The sequence below is a fragment of the Gastrolobium bilobum genome, unplaced genomic scaffold, assembly GCF_033153095.1.
Source record: "Gastrolobium bilobum isolate Gb01-03AN ecotype WA unplaced genomic scaffold, APGP_CSIRO_Gbil_v1 utg5629, whole genome shotgun sequence".
Lineage (NCBI taxonomy): Eukaryota > Viridiplantae > Streptophyta > Magnoliopsida > Fabales > Fabaceae > Gastrolobium > Gastrolobium bilobum.
This window is the reverse complement of record NW_026897402.1, coordinates 225979-245834: the sequence shown is the minus strand read 5'-3', so window position 1 is coordinate 245834 and position 19856 is coordinate 225979. Positions and strand designations below refer to the sequence as shown.

The 19856-nt window shown below is 32.9% G+C and overlaps 1 protein-coding gene across 1 annotated transcript; it reads left to right on the top strand.

Annotated features, from left to right (window-relative positions):
* Positions 1-3793: 3793 nt before the first annotated feature.
* LOC133306659 (putative pentatricopeptide repeat-containing protein At1g64310) lies at positions 3794-7338 on the top strand. The gene is made up of 2 exons (XM_061506988.1): positions 3794-5554; positions 6729-7338. Exon 1 carries the CDS (start codon positions 3825-3827, stop codon positions 5478-5480), a length of 1656 nt encoding a protein of 551 aa, XP_061362972.1. The 5' UTR covers positions 3794-3824; the 3' UTR covers positions 5481-5554; positions 6729-7338.
* The last annotated feature ends 12518 nt before the right edge of the window (positions 7339-19856 follow it).

Here is a 19856-nt window from a genome sequence, read left to right as displayed (position 1 = left end):
ATATAGGCAAGCCTGTAGGTTTATAGGTCTGACATTTAAAAAAAAGCCTATAGCCTGCTTTTCTAAATAGACTTTTTTAAAAGATCATACCTATTTTATTTGACTATATGTAATAGGTCGAGACTGATCTGATAAAGGCTAGGCCATAGGCCGGTCCGACCCACTTACACCCTTTTGTTGACCTTTTCCAAGCCCCAAAGCTTTTGAGAGGACGAAAGTTTAAAAGATAGTCTCAATTCATTCTCTCCTTTCATAGCTATTTTGATTTAACAAGTATTTTTCATGAATGTGTAAAAAAAAATAAAAACTCTGACAACGAAGAGTGTAGAGAGTAAAGTATTATACATGGTGATCAACTTAGAATATCTGGCCCAGCTGCATAGATGACGATGATCCACCCTGGTCTGGTTGTTGGTGGTTTGGAATGCTCCTTTTGACGTGCTTCTTGAAAATTGGTGGGGGTATTCTGCGAGAAAATTTAGTATGCATCGGGACCACCAACAATTGGGTGATTGCTTTTTAAAATTTAGGACATGCATGGAAATAAAAATAAAAGAAAGGAGTAAAGTGGAAGAAATTTCGGGGGATTTTTACAAAAGGAATCATTCAATTATTGATGGTCCTGGAGCATAGTAAATTTTTTCGTATTCTTCAAGATATTCAGGCATGCTCTAGTTATATGGAAGAAGATGAGTATTTTCCATGGAAGTTCTGCTATCTATAGCTTACAAGACTCCTTATGTGGTACGTGCCATCGTCTCTATGCGAGTGTTAGGGTTTTTTTTTTTTAGGAAATATTCTAATCGGTTCATCATTTCACGATTAATTTGATTCGGGGTGGGTCCAAAATTAAGACTCTAAACCCTTCCCAAAGGTGGTACTGGGTAGGATCGAACACAAGCTCTCACCCTCACCTACTCAGCTCCCATGCCAACTGAGCTACCACCATTTAGTAGTGTTAGGGTTCTTTGGGCCTGAGTTGGGTCTCTAATATTGATAATGTTGATGGGTGATTAACCATCGTGGTCGTGTATTTAATTTTTTTTTATCACTTTGCCTCCTTTTTAATCTATTTATTAATTTGACCTTTTATCAAAATTATGTATTAATCTGCCCATGTTTGATCATATTGACAACGAGTTATTCGAGTAACTTAGGCAAGTGGGTAATTCAAATTCGGATCTAGGAATAATTTTGATTTAGACCAAGTTTTAATGTTTTGTACATGTATAAATAGATTTAGAATGAATGTTTATGGGTCATTTACAATTGAGGGCAATCATCATTCAATTCAAAGTGTCAAAACATGATTTTTTGTTGATTGTCAATATGACATGTTAAATTGGGTTCATTTTTTTTATTAAGCCATGTTAATAATTATCATCAAAGCACACATATTTCGACTTTATGTATAAGTTCGAGGGTCCAAAACAAATGAGAACAATCTCATCCAAGCTCTTTATACCATAAACTAAATTTATTAAACTAAGTTTTATGTACATATGGCATTGCTTTTAAAGATTTATGCCTATTTACTTTACCATCGTGTAGATCTTGAAAATTACGGGAAATGAAAATATGAACACCTGATTTGGACAATCAGGCCAAAAGTTATGCCCTTACAAAATTTATACTATTTTAGGGTATAAAAAACTTGGATGGAGATTGTCCTTGATTGTTTTGGATCCGCAAACACTCATCCCAAGTCCATTTATACATGTATAAAATATTAGAACTTGGTCTGAATAAAAAATACCCGTGGATCTAAATTTGAGTTGCCCACGTGCCTGAGTTACTCGAGTAATTGGGTCAGTTACTGGAGTAAGTCATTTACTTGAGTAATTGTAGTTACTTGATTAACTTGCGATTAACGTGGTCAAACAAGAGCAGATTGATATATAATTTAAAAAAAGAGACAAAATAATAATTTAAAAAAAAAAACAAGGGCAAAAAAGTTAATCACCCAATATTAAGCCAGAACACAAATATACTTAGGATTATCCGAGATGTGCCTAAGGCACAATTAAGTCATTAATCATTCCAAACTTTGGTAGTGTATTGGATATTAACTGATCTTCTTGTCCTTGTTTTTTTTCCTCGTTCTTAATAAGGAATTTCTCCATTTTTTGCCCTCCTAAAAAAATAATATTAAAATCCTACTTTTAGTAATGAATATTTACCAAACTAAAAAATTATACTGACAAAAGTAAAAATAAGAAAAGAAGTGTTAATTATCAAGTATGATGCCACATTTGTTATTTTTTAATATATTTTTATTAGTAAAACTTTTTAATTTATGAACTTATGAAATTAAAATCGATATACTGACTAAATAACTGTATTAATCATTGGATTTTATTTTTTAATTTTGGTGAACATAAAATATACTTTGTAATATGTATAACCCATAGTTTGAGATTTTTTAAATGGCAAAGAAAACTTTTTATGCATTGCTATAATGAGCAAGTTATTTTTCTATGGAAGCTAGTTGTACGAGTTAATATGTGTTCTAGACCGGCCAGATGGCCTTGCCTAGCTGGTTTAAATGGTTGCCTGACAAGGTCTCACGCACTCATCATATGAAACATATGACTCCCAATACATGTGTCTTTCTCATATTTTCCATGAACGCATAATCTTTTTTGCATCAGGAGTCATGCAACCTCACATGATAGTAGGGTGCACAGGGCTAAAACGATTATGACATCACACTCTTCATGTTGAGAAGGAATTTGAAGGAATCTTTCAAGCTAAGAGGGTCTCTCCTTGCTAAAAGTATCATCTTTTCCATCATTCAAGCTTGTTGTTATTATGCCAAATCACCTCCACTATCATAATCGAGCCCAATCTCCCATTTTCACCCTCAATTAACCTAATGCTAGTACGGTGACTTTTTCAAGCCTTGTTTCATCTATTGCCTCTTCAATCATCGTCAAATCAATATACTTCACCTGTTTGGATACATACCTCCATTTCCATCTTATAATAAGTTTAAGAGCATTACTTTTCCGCAGCAGCGACAGAAAAGTAATGTCAGCCATTTCAGAAACAAAAAATAGGACCCACTAATTTTATTTTATTTTTACTAGGATCCAATGTTGTATCCATTCTCTCTCTCTATTTTTGTATATGTGACAAATAAATTATTTTTGCCACTACTTCAGAAATAGTTTTGGCCGAGTTTAATAGGTAAAACAAAGTGAAGTGAATTATGATAATATGACTAATGATACACTAAATTGATTGTGTATTTTAGAATTGGAAAATAAGAGCAAATTCATATTAATTTTTTTTTTGTACATAAATTCATATTAATTTAATTTTAAAGAATGTTAACAACTTAAAAAATATGGGCAATGTTTTTCTCATGTTATTGGAGAGGAGGAAAGTTTCCTACACACTCAAATTCATGGTGGGGCCCACACATAAAAAATAAAGAAAACAAAAAAAATTATTGCGCGCAAAACAAACTCTCACTAACATGATAAAAGAGTTCTACTGCAATATAAGAATTCTTTTTTCCAAAAAATATATATGTTAACCATGTATTTTTTTTACGCATTTTTAATTAAATTTAGAAGAATGTTGACAATATATTCCTTTACATTCTTATTCAATAATCTCTCTAATATTACGTGAAACGATACAAGTGTCGATTTCATATATATATATGGGTAATGAAGAGAGAAAACCACCATAAGACAAAGCCCAAAGAACAGACAAAGTCATCTTGTTCCAGTTCTTGAACTGATGATGATCATGAAGCGTATATGTATTGTTATTGTTGCACGTAACCCACACAGCAAGTTTACGTTGTTATCTTAATGTTGACTCAGTTTCAATGGCTCCATTCCGAACTCAGCAACATTTGCAAGTCCTTGTTGAGGACCAAGCAGTTACACGCTGTGCTTTTGAAGACCCATCTCTCACAAGACCCCTTTTATGCAACTAAAATTGTTAGGCTGTATGCAGCTAACAATGACATTAAATCTGCCTACCATATGTTCGACAAAACTTCCAATCGAAGTGTCTACCTTTGGAATTCCATGATTCGAGCTTTTGCGCAGTCCCAAAGATTTGCCAATGCATTCTCTCTATTTAGAACCATGCTTGGGGCTGACATAAGTCCTGATAATTACACTTATGCATGTGTTATTCGTGCATGCTCTGATAACTTTGATTTTGGAATGCTAAGACTTGTTCATGGTGGTGCTGTAGCTTCTGGGTTAGGACTGGACCCTATTTGTTGCAGTGCACTTGTCACTGCTTATTCGAAATTGGGCCTTGTTCATGAAGCGCATAGAGTGTTCAATGGGATCCCTGAACCGGATTTAGTTTTGTGGAATTCACTGATTTTTGGTTATGGGAGCTCTGGTGTTTGGGATGTAGGGATGGAAATGTTTAGCTCAATGCGACTTGTTGGGAAGAAGCCTGATGAATATACACTGGCTGGGTTGCTTATGGGTATTGCAGACCCTAACTTGCTGAGCATTGGCCAAGGATTACATGGTTTGAGTCAAAAGAGTGGGCTCGATTGTGATTCTCATGTAGGTAGTTTACTGGTGAGTATGTACTCAAGATGTAATTGCATGGCTTCAGCATATAGTGTCTTTTGCAGTATTTTTAATCCTGATTTGGTCACGCGGTCTGCTCTTATAGCTGGTTATTCTCAGTCCGGAGAGTATGATAAGGCACTGCTCTTTTTTAGGAAATTAAACATGGAAAACAAGAAGGCAGATTCTGTTTTGATTGCTAGTGTATTGTCTTCTATAGCTCAGACGGCGAATGTAGCACTGGGATATGAGATACATGGTTATGTTCTTCGCCATGGATTGGAGTCAGATGTTAAGGTCTCCTCTGCTCTCATTGACATGTATTCAAAGTGTGGTTTCTTGCGCTTGGGAATTTATGTTTTCAGGATAATGCCAGAAAGGAACGTAATTTCTTACAATTCAGTCATTTTGGGTCTTGGCTTGCATGGATGTACTTCTGAGGCTTTCAGGATGTTTGTTAAGATGCTGGAGAAAGGATTGGTGCCTGATGAAGCCACATTCACTGCTCTACTTTGTGCTTGTTGTCATGCTGGCCTCGTCAAACATGGCCGAGAGATTTTCCGGAGAATGAAAGATGAATTTAATATCAAAGCTAGGCCTGAGCACTATGTTTACATGGTGAAGCTTCTTGGAAGTGCTGGGGAGTTAGAAGAGGCTTACAATCTCACTCAATCCTTACCAGAACCAGTAGATAAGGCCATCCTGGGAGCCTTATTATCCTGCTGTAATTCTTGTGGAAATTCTGAGTTGGCAGAAACAGTAGCTCAGCGGCTTTTTGAAAGTAATCCTGCTGATAATGCTTACAGGGTTATGCTTTCTAATGTATATGCTGGTGATGGGAGGTGGGATGATGTGAAGAAGTTGAGGGATAAAATTAGTCTGAGAAAAATGCCTGGACTAAGCTGGATTGAAGGAAGTTATTGCTAATTCTGAAAAACTAGATATGCTGCAAAATTGATGCACTGTAACAGCTGTTAGAAATAGAGAAGCTTTTCTGAAAGGTATTATAATGTCAAACATAATTCCTTATATTTTTCCTTCTTGGACGTTTTTTGACTTCTGGGATGAACAAAATTGGTCTGGAGAATTGTCTTGCAGCAGAGAGCAATGAACTCTAATCTATAAAATCAAATAATTGGGGAGAATGTCACCTTAATTCTATGTCAGATAGTAAAGACATACTTAGAGTAATAACTTGCATTTTACTTTATTGGACTGAATTGATTGGAATATCTGTCATGAAGGAGTTCATAACAGAGTCAAAATAACCTATACATTTACCGATCCATGTATATACAGGCTAGTGTAAATTCATGCCTGAGTTGCATTTGTTTTATTTATCTCACTTTATTTCTTATAGCTATCTCAGCATTTGTTCTGATCTCTTTTAAGTCACATGAATACGATTCAGCTTTAACACTTTTTAATGTCTTTATATCACATGGATGACAAATGAATGATTTTTTCTCTTTTTTTCAAAATTCAACTGCATTTCTTTCAGTGGCTCAACTCAAGTGGTTTGTATGTATTTTCTCTTGCTATTTAAAGATACTCTCTTTTATTATATCTAAAAAAAAGATACTCTCTTTTCCACAGAACTTAAAATCTGGCTCCTTTATGAGCAACTTTAAAGTGATTTTTCCGTATGAAAGCAATTGGAATCAGACAAATGGATTTGGAAACAGAAACCATGAAAGTGGAATTCAGTGGGTTCTGTTCTGTACTAGATTCTTGGCAATGGATTCATTCAATTTTTGAAAATATAGAAAATTTATGTTTCATCGATAACCTGAAAGTGTGCAATTTGCAGTTTAATAATTAAAGCTTCAAAATCCAAACAGCACCCTGGACTTGCATGAGATTTGTAGTTAATTAGTCACCTTTTTTTAATATTAAAGTTTAGGGCCCGGGGATGTTGCTCTATTGCAAAGTTAGGGCATCCACAAAAAATTGTGGAGGGAGGGATGTTTGAAATTTCGTAATATGTACATCATTGTCATTTTGTGCTTCTGAAAACTTGTTCTTTCTTTCTTTTCTAATAACTATTTTGAAGACGATGTTTTTCTTCCTCAAATGAAGGATTTGTTGTCAATGCATAATTACACCTGAATACGTAATTTTTTTTTTTCCCTTATCTGACTAACTTATATGAACTATGTGATATGTCTTGATCAGATATCTGAGAAATAAAAGAACGCAAGGAAATTTTTGGCTTCTGGATATTGATGAAGAAAAAGAACTACAATGGCAGAAATGCAAGAAAGGAAGTAAAAGTACTCAATAGTCAATAGTGCCTATTACAGTATGAAAAGGTTAAAGAAAAGAAGCTATAGTGCAGCAGGTTAGGGAGATGCTGAGCTCTCTAAGTTCCCACTCCAATTCTCAATCCCCCCTTCGAATGCCTCTATCACCTTTTAACAAAAGCCACCTCAGCATATGGTATTTTTCTCTCTACTAACAGAATTGCACCCATTCAGTTATGTGTGCTGTCATCTGGAATATTCCCTTGTAAGGTTGATTTACCTTTGCCAATCATTCCCCTGTGGCGTTTCCTATAATACACCTTCAAAGGTGTCGTATCACTATCCAATCAGGTGCAAGAAAAGGATAGCTGTTCAATTCCCATAATCCTGCGATACTTGTGCATATTTTGCTATTTTGTAGTGTTTATAACTAGGGTTGGTGGTAGTGTCCCTCAAATGATAAAATCTTACGCCATGTATTTTAACTGACATCTTCGAGAAGGTATTTGCATTGTATGCTGTCTGTTATGAGCAACCTTTTTCTTGGGTACGGTTTTGCTCATGAAGAAGTTGAGAATAAGTTAAAATATCTGAAATTCAGCCGAGTTCTTTTTTTTTGTAAGTTTTGTGTTTATTTTGGAGGAATACTTCATTTCCAATCTGCATTTCGCCCAGGCCTCATATCATGTATTGTGTGAATGCGTTGAAGAGAATGTCACATTGTATCTGCAAGGTGTAGGAATTCTTTGGGCCAGGTAAGCCTCCAATCCTTAATCGCTTATTTATCTTCCTGTACTTTCTGTAGTTATTTCTTATCATTATTACTATTTGGTAATTGACATGGGGTCATAAGCTACATGTTAGCAGGTATATGACCGAGATTTTTTCAGCTAAGAGAAATAGATCCTCACGCTGTTGTCTATTAACATGTTGTTTTAGTATATTTACATCAACAACACCTTCATCCTAAATTAATTGGGGTCGGTGGTAGATGAACCCAAAAAATGATACAAAATGATTGTGATAAAAAAAAACTTTAAGCATATATATATATATATATATATATATATATATATATATGTATTATCCATAGAAAAACATTACACAATTACAAGGAAAAATAAATTAAAATAAATACAAATAAGAATATATAAGAGGAAAGAAGAGAATAAGAAGGTAAGAAATAAAAAAAGTAAAAAATAAATAGATAAATAAATAAATAAAATAAAAAACATAAAAAGGGATATAGGAAGAAAGGAAAAGAAAACCACATAAATAAATAGGTAGGAGAAAAAGATTGAAAGGAAAAGTGGAATAAAAGAGAAGAAGAAAGAGGAGGGGGGCGGAGATAAAGAGGAAAAGGAATAAAAAGGGACCGTCTGGAACATAGGAATAAAAATGGGTCTAATCCTCCACTGTGCATATAGTTTTTCTCCACTCCGTCCTAAGACACAACGTCCACCAATTTATATCCCACTCCATCAAGTCTTGTTTTACTACCTTTTCCCAATTAAGTTTCGGTCTCTCTACCTCTCTTTATGTCAAGCTCTTGGTAACAAACTTTTGTTCTTATGGGAGCATCCAAGGGCCTTTTCATTACGTGCCAAACCACCTCAATCTATCCTCTCTCATCTTTTTTGCCACCGGTACTACTCCCACCTTTCATCTAGTATCTTTATTTCTTATCTTATCCAACCTCGTATAACCACACATCCACCTTAACATCCTCATTTCCGCTCCTCCCATTTTATATTCATATTGCCTATGTGCTGGCCAATATTCAACTCCGTATAACATTGCATGCCTTATTGCTGCTCTATAGAATTTTCTTTTAGCTTAAGAGGAATTTTGCGGTCAGACAAAAACCCAGATCCACTACGCCATTTCATCCACCTTGCTTTGATTCTATGATTTACATCCCCATCAATCTTTCCACCTTTTTGCAAAAATCCCAGATATCTGAAAGCATCTTTCTTGAGTACTTCTTGTGCAAACAGATGCACAGAATCTTGGTCTCTATCTCCTACTAGAGAAAAATCACACTTCATATACTCAGTCTTACTCCTGTTTAACGTAAATCCTTTAGAGTCCAATGTGCTTCTCCACAATTCTAGTTTTCTATTAACAGTGGCCTTGGTCTCTCTCTTCAAGCGGTGTTCAATAACTTTCTCTCACAACTTCATAGTATGGCTCATAAGCTTAATGCATCTATGATTAGAACAATTTTGAATATCACCCTTGTTTTTGTAAATAGGCACAAGCAAACTTTTTCTTCAGACATCAAGCATCTTATTTGTTTGAAGAATCTTATATAAAAGATTGGTCAACTATTTTATTGCCACATCCTCCAGGCCTCTCCACCCTTCAACAGGGACACCATTGGATCCCAAAGCTTTACCGGTCTTCATCCTCTTTAAAGCCTCTTTAACTCCATGTGCTTGGATTCTGCACACAAATCTTCTATTCAAATCATTATAAGCGTCCTCCAAGACCACCTCGCTTTTATCGCCATCCCCATTAAAAAGCTTATTAAAGTATTTCATCCACCTTTCATTTACCTCTGTATCTCTTACTAAAAGTTTTAAATTTTCATCCTTGATACACCTAACTTGGGTGAGGTCTTTATTTTCCTTATCTCTCATTTTTGCAAGTTTATATATTCCTTTTTCATCATTCTTGCTCCCAAGATTTTTATACAAATCTGCGAACACCTTGCCTCTAGCTTTTTGCACTGCTTTCTTAGCATTTTTTCTAGCTAAACGAAACTTTTGCAAGTTCTTATTATTAGGACTTTTATGCAAACATCTGAAGCATTCCTTCTTCTGTTCAATAGCTTCCTGCACCTCTTCATTCCACCGCCATGTTTCCTTTGCTTGAAATCCATTCCATTTGCTTTCTTCTACCTCCCTCATTTCCACATTTTGGATACACATAGCCATCTTATTCCACATTTCATTCGCTCATCCATCCACTGTTGCAATGCTTTAGAGCTCTGTGTCAAGAAATATGATATCTTGATTGATTTTGAGCCCAGGTTGTTTCCTTGAATATAATGGACTGCTATCCTAAACTTACATAACTTGCTGAGATCATGTCTTATATGCAGTGTTACATTTAACCTTTTAGGAGACAATTACTATTATTAGTTAGATTTGCATGTTCAAGACACATGTTCAAGACTTCAATCCAAGCATTTTGATAGGAACCAAAATGTAGAAATAAGAAATGGAAGGAAAAACTGAAATGTGTGTATTGATTAAGGCTGGTAATTCAGCAACAGCAGTACATGTTATGTTGGAAAACTAAGAAAAATACAGAGAAGCAAAACTGAGAAAAATACAGAGAAGGTAAAAATGCAAGAAGGAAAAGATAGTTTTCTCGAGCAATTCAAGAGGCTCTAGATGTCTCTCCCAATTCTGATTTCTCAGCCCAAGTGTGTCCAAGATTCTCCGAGGGCTTTACAATGATTCCCTCCCCTTTATATAGCAACTTCAGCCTCACCTCACAAAACACACCCGTATCAGTAAAAGGGAATATTATTCCCATAACTAACCACAACACCTTTTATTAACAGGGATCGTAACACATTTATTATTACTTGGGAAGATGCTTCAATTTTGTACTTCCTGCATCGTGTTGTTCTTTGATCATGCAATTGTATTGAGTAGTTCTTGTGCTATATATGCTGGTTCGAAAGCTTACAATGTCTTTCAGCCTCATCTGATTCAAAATTTTGTTGGATGCCTTAGAAGTGTAATTTACACTATTGAAATGTACACTCTCTAGGCTGATTTGAATTGATTTAGCTTATAAGTAGCTTCTGGCTTAAAAATAAGAGAATTCAAACAGGCTCTTATTAGATACCCAACATCTTAAAATAAGTAGCTTCTCGGTCTCTTGCTTTTATTTTTATTTTTTTTGAAAATATTTCAATCGTTTCATCGTTTCGCAATTAGTCCGATTCGAGACAAGTCCTGAGATTAGGGTTTTAAACTCTTCCCAAAGATATTATTGGAGAGAATTAAACACATGTTCTCAGTTCAGTTCTCTGGCGCCCAACTGAGGGCTTAACATGCGGTGTCCGTACACTATTTCCCATGCGCCCCCCACTTTATTTGGTTAATCTCTTCTTCCTTCTTACCAAAATTGACGAATTCTATATTTTCTGGCAGGAATACATGCCAAATTCTTCTTTCCATTGTAAGGGTCTTTTTTCTAAGCTGAAACAATGTTTCCGAACATTTACGCTTTTAGTTTGTTTTGGACTAGTGAAGTAGTTCATCAGAGATGTGTTCTGAGTCACATATAAAAACCAATAATTATGGCTCTGTTTGAATACTGTTCTACAAAACAACTTTTAGTTTTCAGAACAAAAAAACTAAAAAACTCGTTTGGTAAGACCTGTTTTTTTGAAAACTATAAAATGTTGTGTTTGTTCTTTTTTAACATTTTATTAATAACTTATAAAAAAAAAAAAAAATTAAGCATTGTAAGAATAGTTATTTTTTTTGTTTTTCTTACTAGGGTATTGATACTATTTGGATAACTTTAATAAAGATCCCCTGCATCTATGAAAAAAATTGCACAAGATGCAGTTCTTAATCAAATGGCTCAAACTCTTTGAATGATATATATTTTATATATTTTTACCATACCACAAATTAATTTTCAAAGCTGAAATTACCTATAACTTACTTTAAAAAAAAAAAAAAAAAAAAACTACATTTGATGTTTTATTTCCAGTATCAAGTTATTGAAGGGCTTAGAAAATCATTCCATTCCTAAAGTTATCAAACTACGAATTAGGGAGGATTGTTCCATTCTAGCTCATATTTATTCTATTCATATCATGTGAAAGAGAAGTGTTAGTAACACACTTTTTGACACTCTTTTCAACATATTATCTATTATTAGGTGAATTTTATGCGGATCTTGCTAAATAAATTGGTTCCCTCCTTATTTAGTGAGATTCACCTGAAATTCACTTAATGACTGAGAATGTATGAAAAAAAAAAAAAACGTCAAAGAATGTGTTGTTAGCATTTACATGTTATTGTTAGCATTCACATTTGTTCATATCATAATAGCAATGTAACATTAGTATGATAAACACAAGGTCACAATTGGAAAGAAACACGACAGAGTAAACAATTCATATGCTGAACTTTTTTAATCCTTGAAAAGAAAATTTTGTACAGATGATTCGACCCACTTAGTAGAGTAAATAATTCTGCTTCTCTTTTTGTTAATTTGATTCCAAAATGCAATTTTCCTATGCTGAAAGAAGTAAAATTAGGAGATCTGGCACTCCACTGAGTGGGTCTACAAGAAAAGCAAGGATTCTGTTTATATATATATATATTTGTGCCCTTCTCTTATATGGGAATATAATGTAAATGCAGCAACCAGCTGGTCAAGTAAATATACTAATAGTAATTCCTTTCAGGACATTTTAATAAATCTTAATGGTGCTATTAGTATTTGCTGCACAACGTTAAAGTTGATGTGGTTCTGGTCATGGAAACAGCTTTTTCCTCGGGATCATATGTTTGCTTACATATGATTTTTCCACACACTACAATAATGGGAGTCCTGTGCCCTTCAGATTCCATCCTTACAGTCTTGCATTTGGACGTTCTACAATTGCTCCTAATGTTCTTACTCTGCAGTGCACTTTGCACGTCGTTATCCCTTTTCTATATCACGGACTAGCATTTTTTTCTTGGCCCAGTGGCCCACCCATGAAGGTTTTTTTTTTTTTTTTTCATTTCATTTTCACATTTGAAGGTAATGTTTGGACTCTATAGTATTTGCAGTTAAGTAGACCTTAGAAATGTGCCATCTTATACTATCCTAATTATTCATCAATTTTTCTCCTTAGAACATCTATCACTAATCACTCTATCTTGCTTGAGTCAATTAATGGAGACATGCAAATGGTAATGAGAGAAATTCTTAGTAATCATTTCCTATTATACAAACTTAAATCAACAGTTGATGAGTAAAAGTATTTTCTTTTTTTATAGATTTTTACCGTTGGCTCAAATCCTTATATATTTCAAGTAGGTTTCTGGTAATAATTTAGGGTTTGGTTTTTCTGCAAAGCGTCAGAAAGCAAACATATGCTGTAGAGACAAAAAATAAGACTTACTAATTTTTTTATTTTAAAAAAATTACTAGAATACTACGCCATAGACACTCTTTTCAATAAAATAAAAAAATTTGTAGTTGGTGTTACATTACAGGAATCTTTTTCTTGTAACATTATTGTTATTTATCCCTTCTAATAAATATGTGTCTGAGGACAAATCATTTTTTTTTGTTTTTTGAGTTACCCAACCCTAATTATCTCTAGACAAATCATTTCTGCTGCAGCGGCAGAAATGATTTTGCCAATAATTTAATCGTCTAAGTTTACTTAATTACTCAAAACCTTATGATCGATAAAAGTAATACACTTCCGTGCCATAATTATCTTTCGTAAAATGGCGAACATTCAAATATATCCACTGTAACCGCTGCTCAATATTGTGAAAAATGTGTTGTTTACAAATATTCATAAAAAATTGCAAACGTTTAAATGGTATTGTTGGCAGGGCCTGAATAAATGAGTCGTAAATGAATTTGCTTTAAAACAGAATCTGGATATTGTTAAATTTTCAGTCCACACCTGAGAAACCTTCCAAAGATTGGTTAGCTCTTAGCTTATTGGATAGAGGAGTAGCTCTTTCGGAAAGCAAGATTACGTAGACCATGTTTATATGTCCCTCTAATCATTAGGGACAGTTTTAATTAATCATACATAAAGGCACAGTCACTCATTTTGGTTATCACATTCACACATACATTGGATTGCACAACGATATGAAACTTTCGTACTCGTCGTTCAAACATCGAACTTGGAACACAAGGCTAAGGCTCCACTAGTCCACTCCCACTAAAGAAAATCTTCGTTTTTCTAATTAGAAGAAAATTGCTTCAATGATGAGAGACTGCGGATGAGAATAAAAGGAAAAAAAAAAGTGAACAATTTCTTTTTGTATATTTGTATAGTCATTCTGTTTATAATTCTCATATGATTATTCTATTATAGGGAGTAATGGCCATTGGGTATATATATATATATATATATATATATATATATATATATATATATATATATATGTGTGTGTGTGTGTGTGTGTGTTAGGATTATTTTACACCAGTGTAAGTTACACTCTTAATAAAATAAAAAGAGCCTTTTGGGAATGTGTTTCTCATATTGATGAGACAAATTATCTCGTGCAAAACACAAAAAAATTAGTGAAATTCATTAAGGAAAAGAGAGAGAAAGAAAAGAAAAAAGTCTCACTCATTTTATTTTTTTTGTTACAGGAGATAATTTATCTAAATAACAATAATACCAAAAGAAGTGGGTCACAACTTTAGTCATGAGTACAATACTATTGACATTGAACAATACTACACACAAGCTCATTTTCTTTACTCTAAGAGTACATACTTGCCCAAAAATGAAAAATATATGAGACATGGATGGAAATAAATATAAAAGTAAGGGTAATGTAAAAGTGTTACTTTTTCTTATATTTGGTAAAAGACGTATCAAGTACTCGGTACAATGTGAGCACCAAAAATATTTTTCATACACACAGTTCCAAATCAGAAAAGAGAGAAGGAAAGACAACACTGAGACCCAGGTTTATCCTAGTTCATTCAATGTAGGTGACATCCATCAATATTTCACTATGGGGATGTTTGGTAGAAGAAATTTTTTTTTACCAGGGAATCACAATTATTGAGAATATGGTGGAAAAATGAATTTTCTGGAAAAGTTAAAAAAAGTTATTTGATAGACCGAAATATTACTGGGAAAATAGGTTGAAATTTATCCACATTTTCCCATCCAATTTGAAGGATATTTTTGTCCATATTTTTGCACCCAAATTTTTGGTTTGCGGCAAAATCAGAATACCAAGCTCATGGTGGTATTCTCATATGGTACTCTGCCTTCAATTTTACACAAATCATATTTTCATGCAAATAAGTTTCCTAGGCAAATTTTTTTCAAACCCCTATCAAACAAGGTTTAATTTCATTTGAATCTCATCCCCACCTTCCTGGCAACAAAATAAAATTTCCTTATCAAATACCCCTATATTCTTTTTACCGCACTTGCTACAAAGTTCTTATTTACAAGCAAATATAAATACGCTTTCAAACCTTAAGAAATAATAACTATTCATAGGATGAAACCCAAACTGCATTGACTAGCATCCGACCAACAATACGAGTCATCTGAATGCAAACCTAATGATCAGAGCCAACCTGTTATTCATTGGTGGGATGATTCTGTACTCCGTATATTAGTCTCTCACTCTCACATGTATGTATAGTAAGGAGTTAACAGTGTGTTGGTGGAAAGGGGGGAATATGACTATTGTTCCAAATACATAAAAGAATTTATGTGTAGGCATAGATCCTGTTTAATTCCTTTGCATAGAAAATGTTTCTCTAGAGAGTCATATAATGTTTCCAGAGAATATATGGAAAGGAAAGATCAGCAACGACATTCAATATATGGTTGATCTAGAATCATAATCTTTCCCAGGAATATAGGGAAGGAAAGTGCAGTAATGAGAGGTCGTGTCATGCATTCTCATCATGCCACACAAAATCTAAGATCAAATTAAATTGCTATACAGTTACAGGGTTTTCCAGTCCTATACGAAAATAGTACTTCACACTTTTTAACAATTTATATGAAAATAATGTGAATCACGAAATTTAAAAATTGATTTCTTTGGCGAACCACAATCAACTTTTGTAACGGTAGGTAGGAAAAAAACATAATGTGGCACGTTTCCATATGTAAGAAGACGATGCATGTATAAGAGAAACAAATATCTTGGTAAGAGAGAGAGAGAGGGGAATATGATATTTGCATTATTTATTGAGTTTCGATTTTTTTATGCGGTAGGGAAAAAAAATTTCATGGTGTAAACACATTTTATGAGATCCACATCTATTAAAAAAATAAAAAAAATAAAAAAATATTGCACGAAAATTAAAGAGTCTCTAATATGAGAAAACAACTCTCCTACTGTTTTCCCTTATTTATTTTGGGAAAAGAAAGTGAGCATCACAAGTGAGTTAGGAGGACAATGTGTCAAAGTCATCAAGCCTTGTTGACTGCTGGGACAGAAGAAAAAATCTAGTGTCATCTCATCGTTATCATCTGCAACTGCAACACATGGGGTCCGAAAATGGGGACTGAAAATGATGATAACTAAGTGTTGGGAAAGTGATAAGGACTTAGTGCAGCTGCAACAGCAGTGGACCACTTCTCTTGCCACGCATTTGTTTTCTCTTTATAGTGTGATTGTCTAGGTGAATTTGGCATAGTTCATTTATATATCTATATATATGGATGAAAGTTATACATACGTACGTAAATCTTACATCTATTATTGATCGATGTCATTTATATTTAAAGACTTGTATGAATAATAAATTAAAGTCTTATTAAAGAAAGTTGGTTCAATTGGTTAAGTATCAGGCTTGGGGCTAGTTCAAATCCCACTGAAGTGATGTGAGGAATCATTGATAGTGTGTTATGTGATTTTTTAGGGCGAGTTTGGTACAGGAACAAATTTTAAATTCTTAGAAAATTGACATTAGTAATCTTATTTACCCACATTTGATATAAGGATAGTTGAAATTTTTCTAGGAAAATCAAATTCTTGGATAATTTTTTTTTTGAAGCTTCTTGAACCAAAATGGTATCCGAGAATACTACCATGTCATGGAAAAATTTCACATGACTATTTCGTAATATTCTTAGTAATATTTTAGCCTACCAAACAATTTTTTGATAACATTCTTGAGAAATTCATTTTTCCAGCATATTCATGGAAAACATGATTCTGATGCATAAAAAATTTCTCATCTACCAAAAGCTCAGGTGGAATAATTAAAAAACTTATTCATGGACTAATTACATTTTTAGTCTTTAAATACAAATTACATCAATGACTAATTACATAGATAAGACTTACACCGGTGCATAATTTTATATATGTGTTAAATCTTACATCAATTATTCATGGATCTCATTTACATATAACTAAAAAATTAAAGTCTTTTAAATACAAGTGACATCAATAGCTAACAGTAGAGGTAAAACTTATGTACGGATTAAATTCATTCATTATATATAAATGGATTAACTTTAATTTTTTTTTAAAAAAGAAAAGAGATTGAAAGATTAACCTACAATCAAAACAAAGCGCACCACATTTTGTACGAATATATATCAATAAAAAGTTATTGATAACAATAGATTGGACCCAAAAGTTTTATTTCCATACAACTTAATTGATCTTGCTAATCGAGCAAACTCTCATTGACTTGCTTAACTTAATTATTCTTCAGACCAAATTAGGTATATAGCCCATAAAGCGAGACTTAGACTCATTACTCAAAACTAATTATAGAGTTAGCTTCTCCAGCTAGTTAACTACACCGAAATATTTTCACCATAGTACACCGAAATATAAGTAAATAGGGATTTTCTATATAATTAGCGAGTAAGCATACGGGGCTTTTACATAGTGGAGAGAGGGCTTAGGGGAAGTGTAGGTGGGAGGCATAGAAAAAAGAAAATTATCCTTACGTGAGTTGGTTTAAGCTTAAAAAGAATTTAGCGATATACTATTTTTTTTTCAAAAAAAAAAATCTTATTTTTAAATATATTTTTAATTTAAAAAACTCTTTAGAAAAACAAACAGGCATTAATTTATATTAAAATTTATTTATTTTTGACACTTTCAAGTTTCAATCATGCAAGAACTTTGGTTTCGCCGGTTTAATCAATGAAACCTTTACCAATTTCATGGGAATCTTGAATTCCATATTGGAAGAGCGTGTGATACTACACCAATTACTCCCTGTATAATATTTATTATTGTACAACAAAACTCCATCTTTGCTTGATTAAGACTGCGATCAGAAAGCAATAATATTGCCACTTTTAGTAAACAAATAATTTTTAAAAAACAAAATTGAACCTTTTACTTTTAACCAGTGTTTTGTATGATCAGGACAAATTGATTATCGGATTAGTTCGAATCAAATATCAGATCCCATCAAAATTGATGACCCTATTGGGTCATGAAAACTGACAGATCATGCATTTTTATATATAAAAAAAATCAAAAATCAAAGTTATCTCATCTTATCTAAAAAAAGTATGGAACTCCTTTCAAAAACTTTTATAATTTTGATTGCTAGTAGTATATTTTCTTACAATGATCTTAAGTTTCAGCTTTCAAGATTGAAGTAATTTGCAGAATAATAAATTAAAATAAGGTAACATATTTTATTTTATTTTTGGTAAACAAGGGACATTAATTTCTTACAAATCTATTTTTAGGAGAAAAGTTGTTAGTAAATACCTTATAATTATTAAACATGATTACATGAGGATACTTGATAGAGGAATTATATATGGTTATCTAATACTTGAATTTATTTATTTATTTATTTAGTTTTTTTGCAATATATTATATGTGATTATCATATATGACTTTTTTTATCCTTACAAAATCTATATATACTTACAGTCCAATAATACAATATTTTATATGTATTGAATATTTTATAGATTTTTATGTATAAAATATAAATTTTATATATTAATCTAGATCAAGCAGTTCAATCGGTGTGATCCATCAATTAATCCAATAATCCAATACCTCAAGTCATTTTCGGGATTATTTATAACTAATGATTGAATCACGAAGTATGAAATGTACAGTGATATTTTCCCTTATCCTTAGATTTCATTTTCGAACTTAACTATTATAAAGGAGAAATAATCATTAGAAAGATATGAATACATATATGGCAGTCAGGTGATGATGGTGATGGTATCTGAGTTGGTAAGGGAACTCTGCCATTGCTATCAGCTAATGTAAATACATACGTCGCTATCACGGTTGTCGCTTCTACCATCCCATAATAATATTATAATTGAGGAAATCTATATTATCTATCACTCGAAAATTAAATGAATACTAGATTGTTTTAGAGGTAGATGTAAAAATGGGTTACCTCTCCTTTTTATAATAAGTACATAAGTTTTTACACAACAAAATATGTCAAGTATAACCATTAGTTAGCATGACTATTAGCGATCCAAAATGCAAAATTGATTTATTAGTTCTTTAAAAAATGAGAATAAAATATTAAAAAAAATTGTGGCACTCAACACACATATATACACACAAAAACAAAAAGCTTAAACATTATATATGCCGGTAGAGGCCTAAAATTGAAAGCAGTTGCCACACCAATTTAAATTTGACCTTTAGAGCTCTAACACCAATTGCAGAAAATGCTAAATGTCGTGAGCACATTTTTAAGAACATGGAATAATTAAATGAGAGAAAAATCAATTCTTACAAGTTTCTTTAAAAAAAAAAGGTTTGGAATGATTGTAGGGAATATACTATAAAAAAAGTTAAGGCTAAATCAAATATTGTCACGTCAAAAACAATTTTTTGGTGTGACATAGCATTACTCCTTCAACTGCACTAGAGTTATTTACGGATATACGAAATGACTCGTCTCTCCAACATGTAGAGATTTTTGGCTTCACTAGAGTGCCTACATATTATAGTGCCTTAAACGGACAAGAGGGCATGTTTCTTGAGTGTCATGTTTTCCCAAGTCTCGACCATCAACATAAGATATGTTCCATACCCACTTGAATATAAAATACTAGCTAGCTACATATACGTTGTCTTCAGATCGATGGAAATAGATTGATCCCATTTTTCTTTGCAATTCACCCTGAAATATTAATGAAATATAGAGATTGTAGCTCGTTGTATTAGGGTGTACGATCAACATTTTATTAGAATGACTTACTATAAATTAAACAGTGTAGAATCCAATTATTTATGCTTACTTTACTTTATATAAAGAACTAATTCAACATAAAATCTTAAGGTGTTTAGTGAGCAACTTTTTAATGGTTTATATTATTCTCTCACACCTC

Bases quoted from the DNA above. Each gene is read 5' to 3' on its own strand.
- LOC133306659 (XM_061506988.1), top strand. From the start codon at position 3,825: ATGTTGACTCAGTTTCAATGGCTCCATTCCGAACTCAGCAACATTTGC.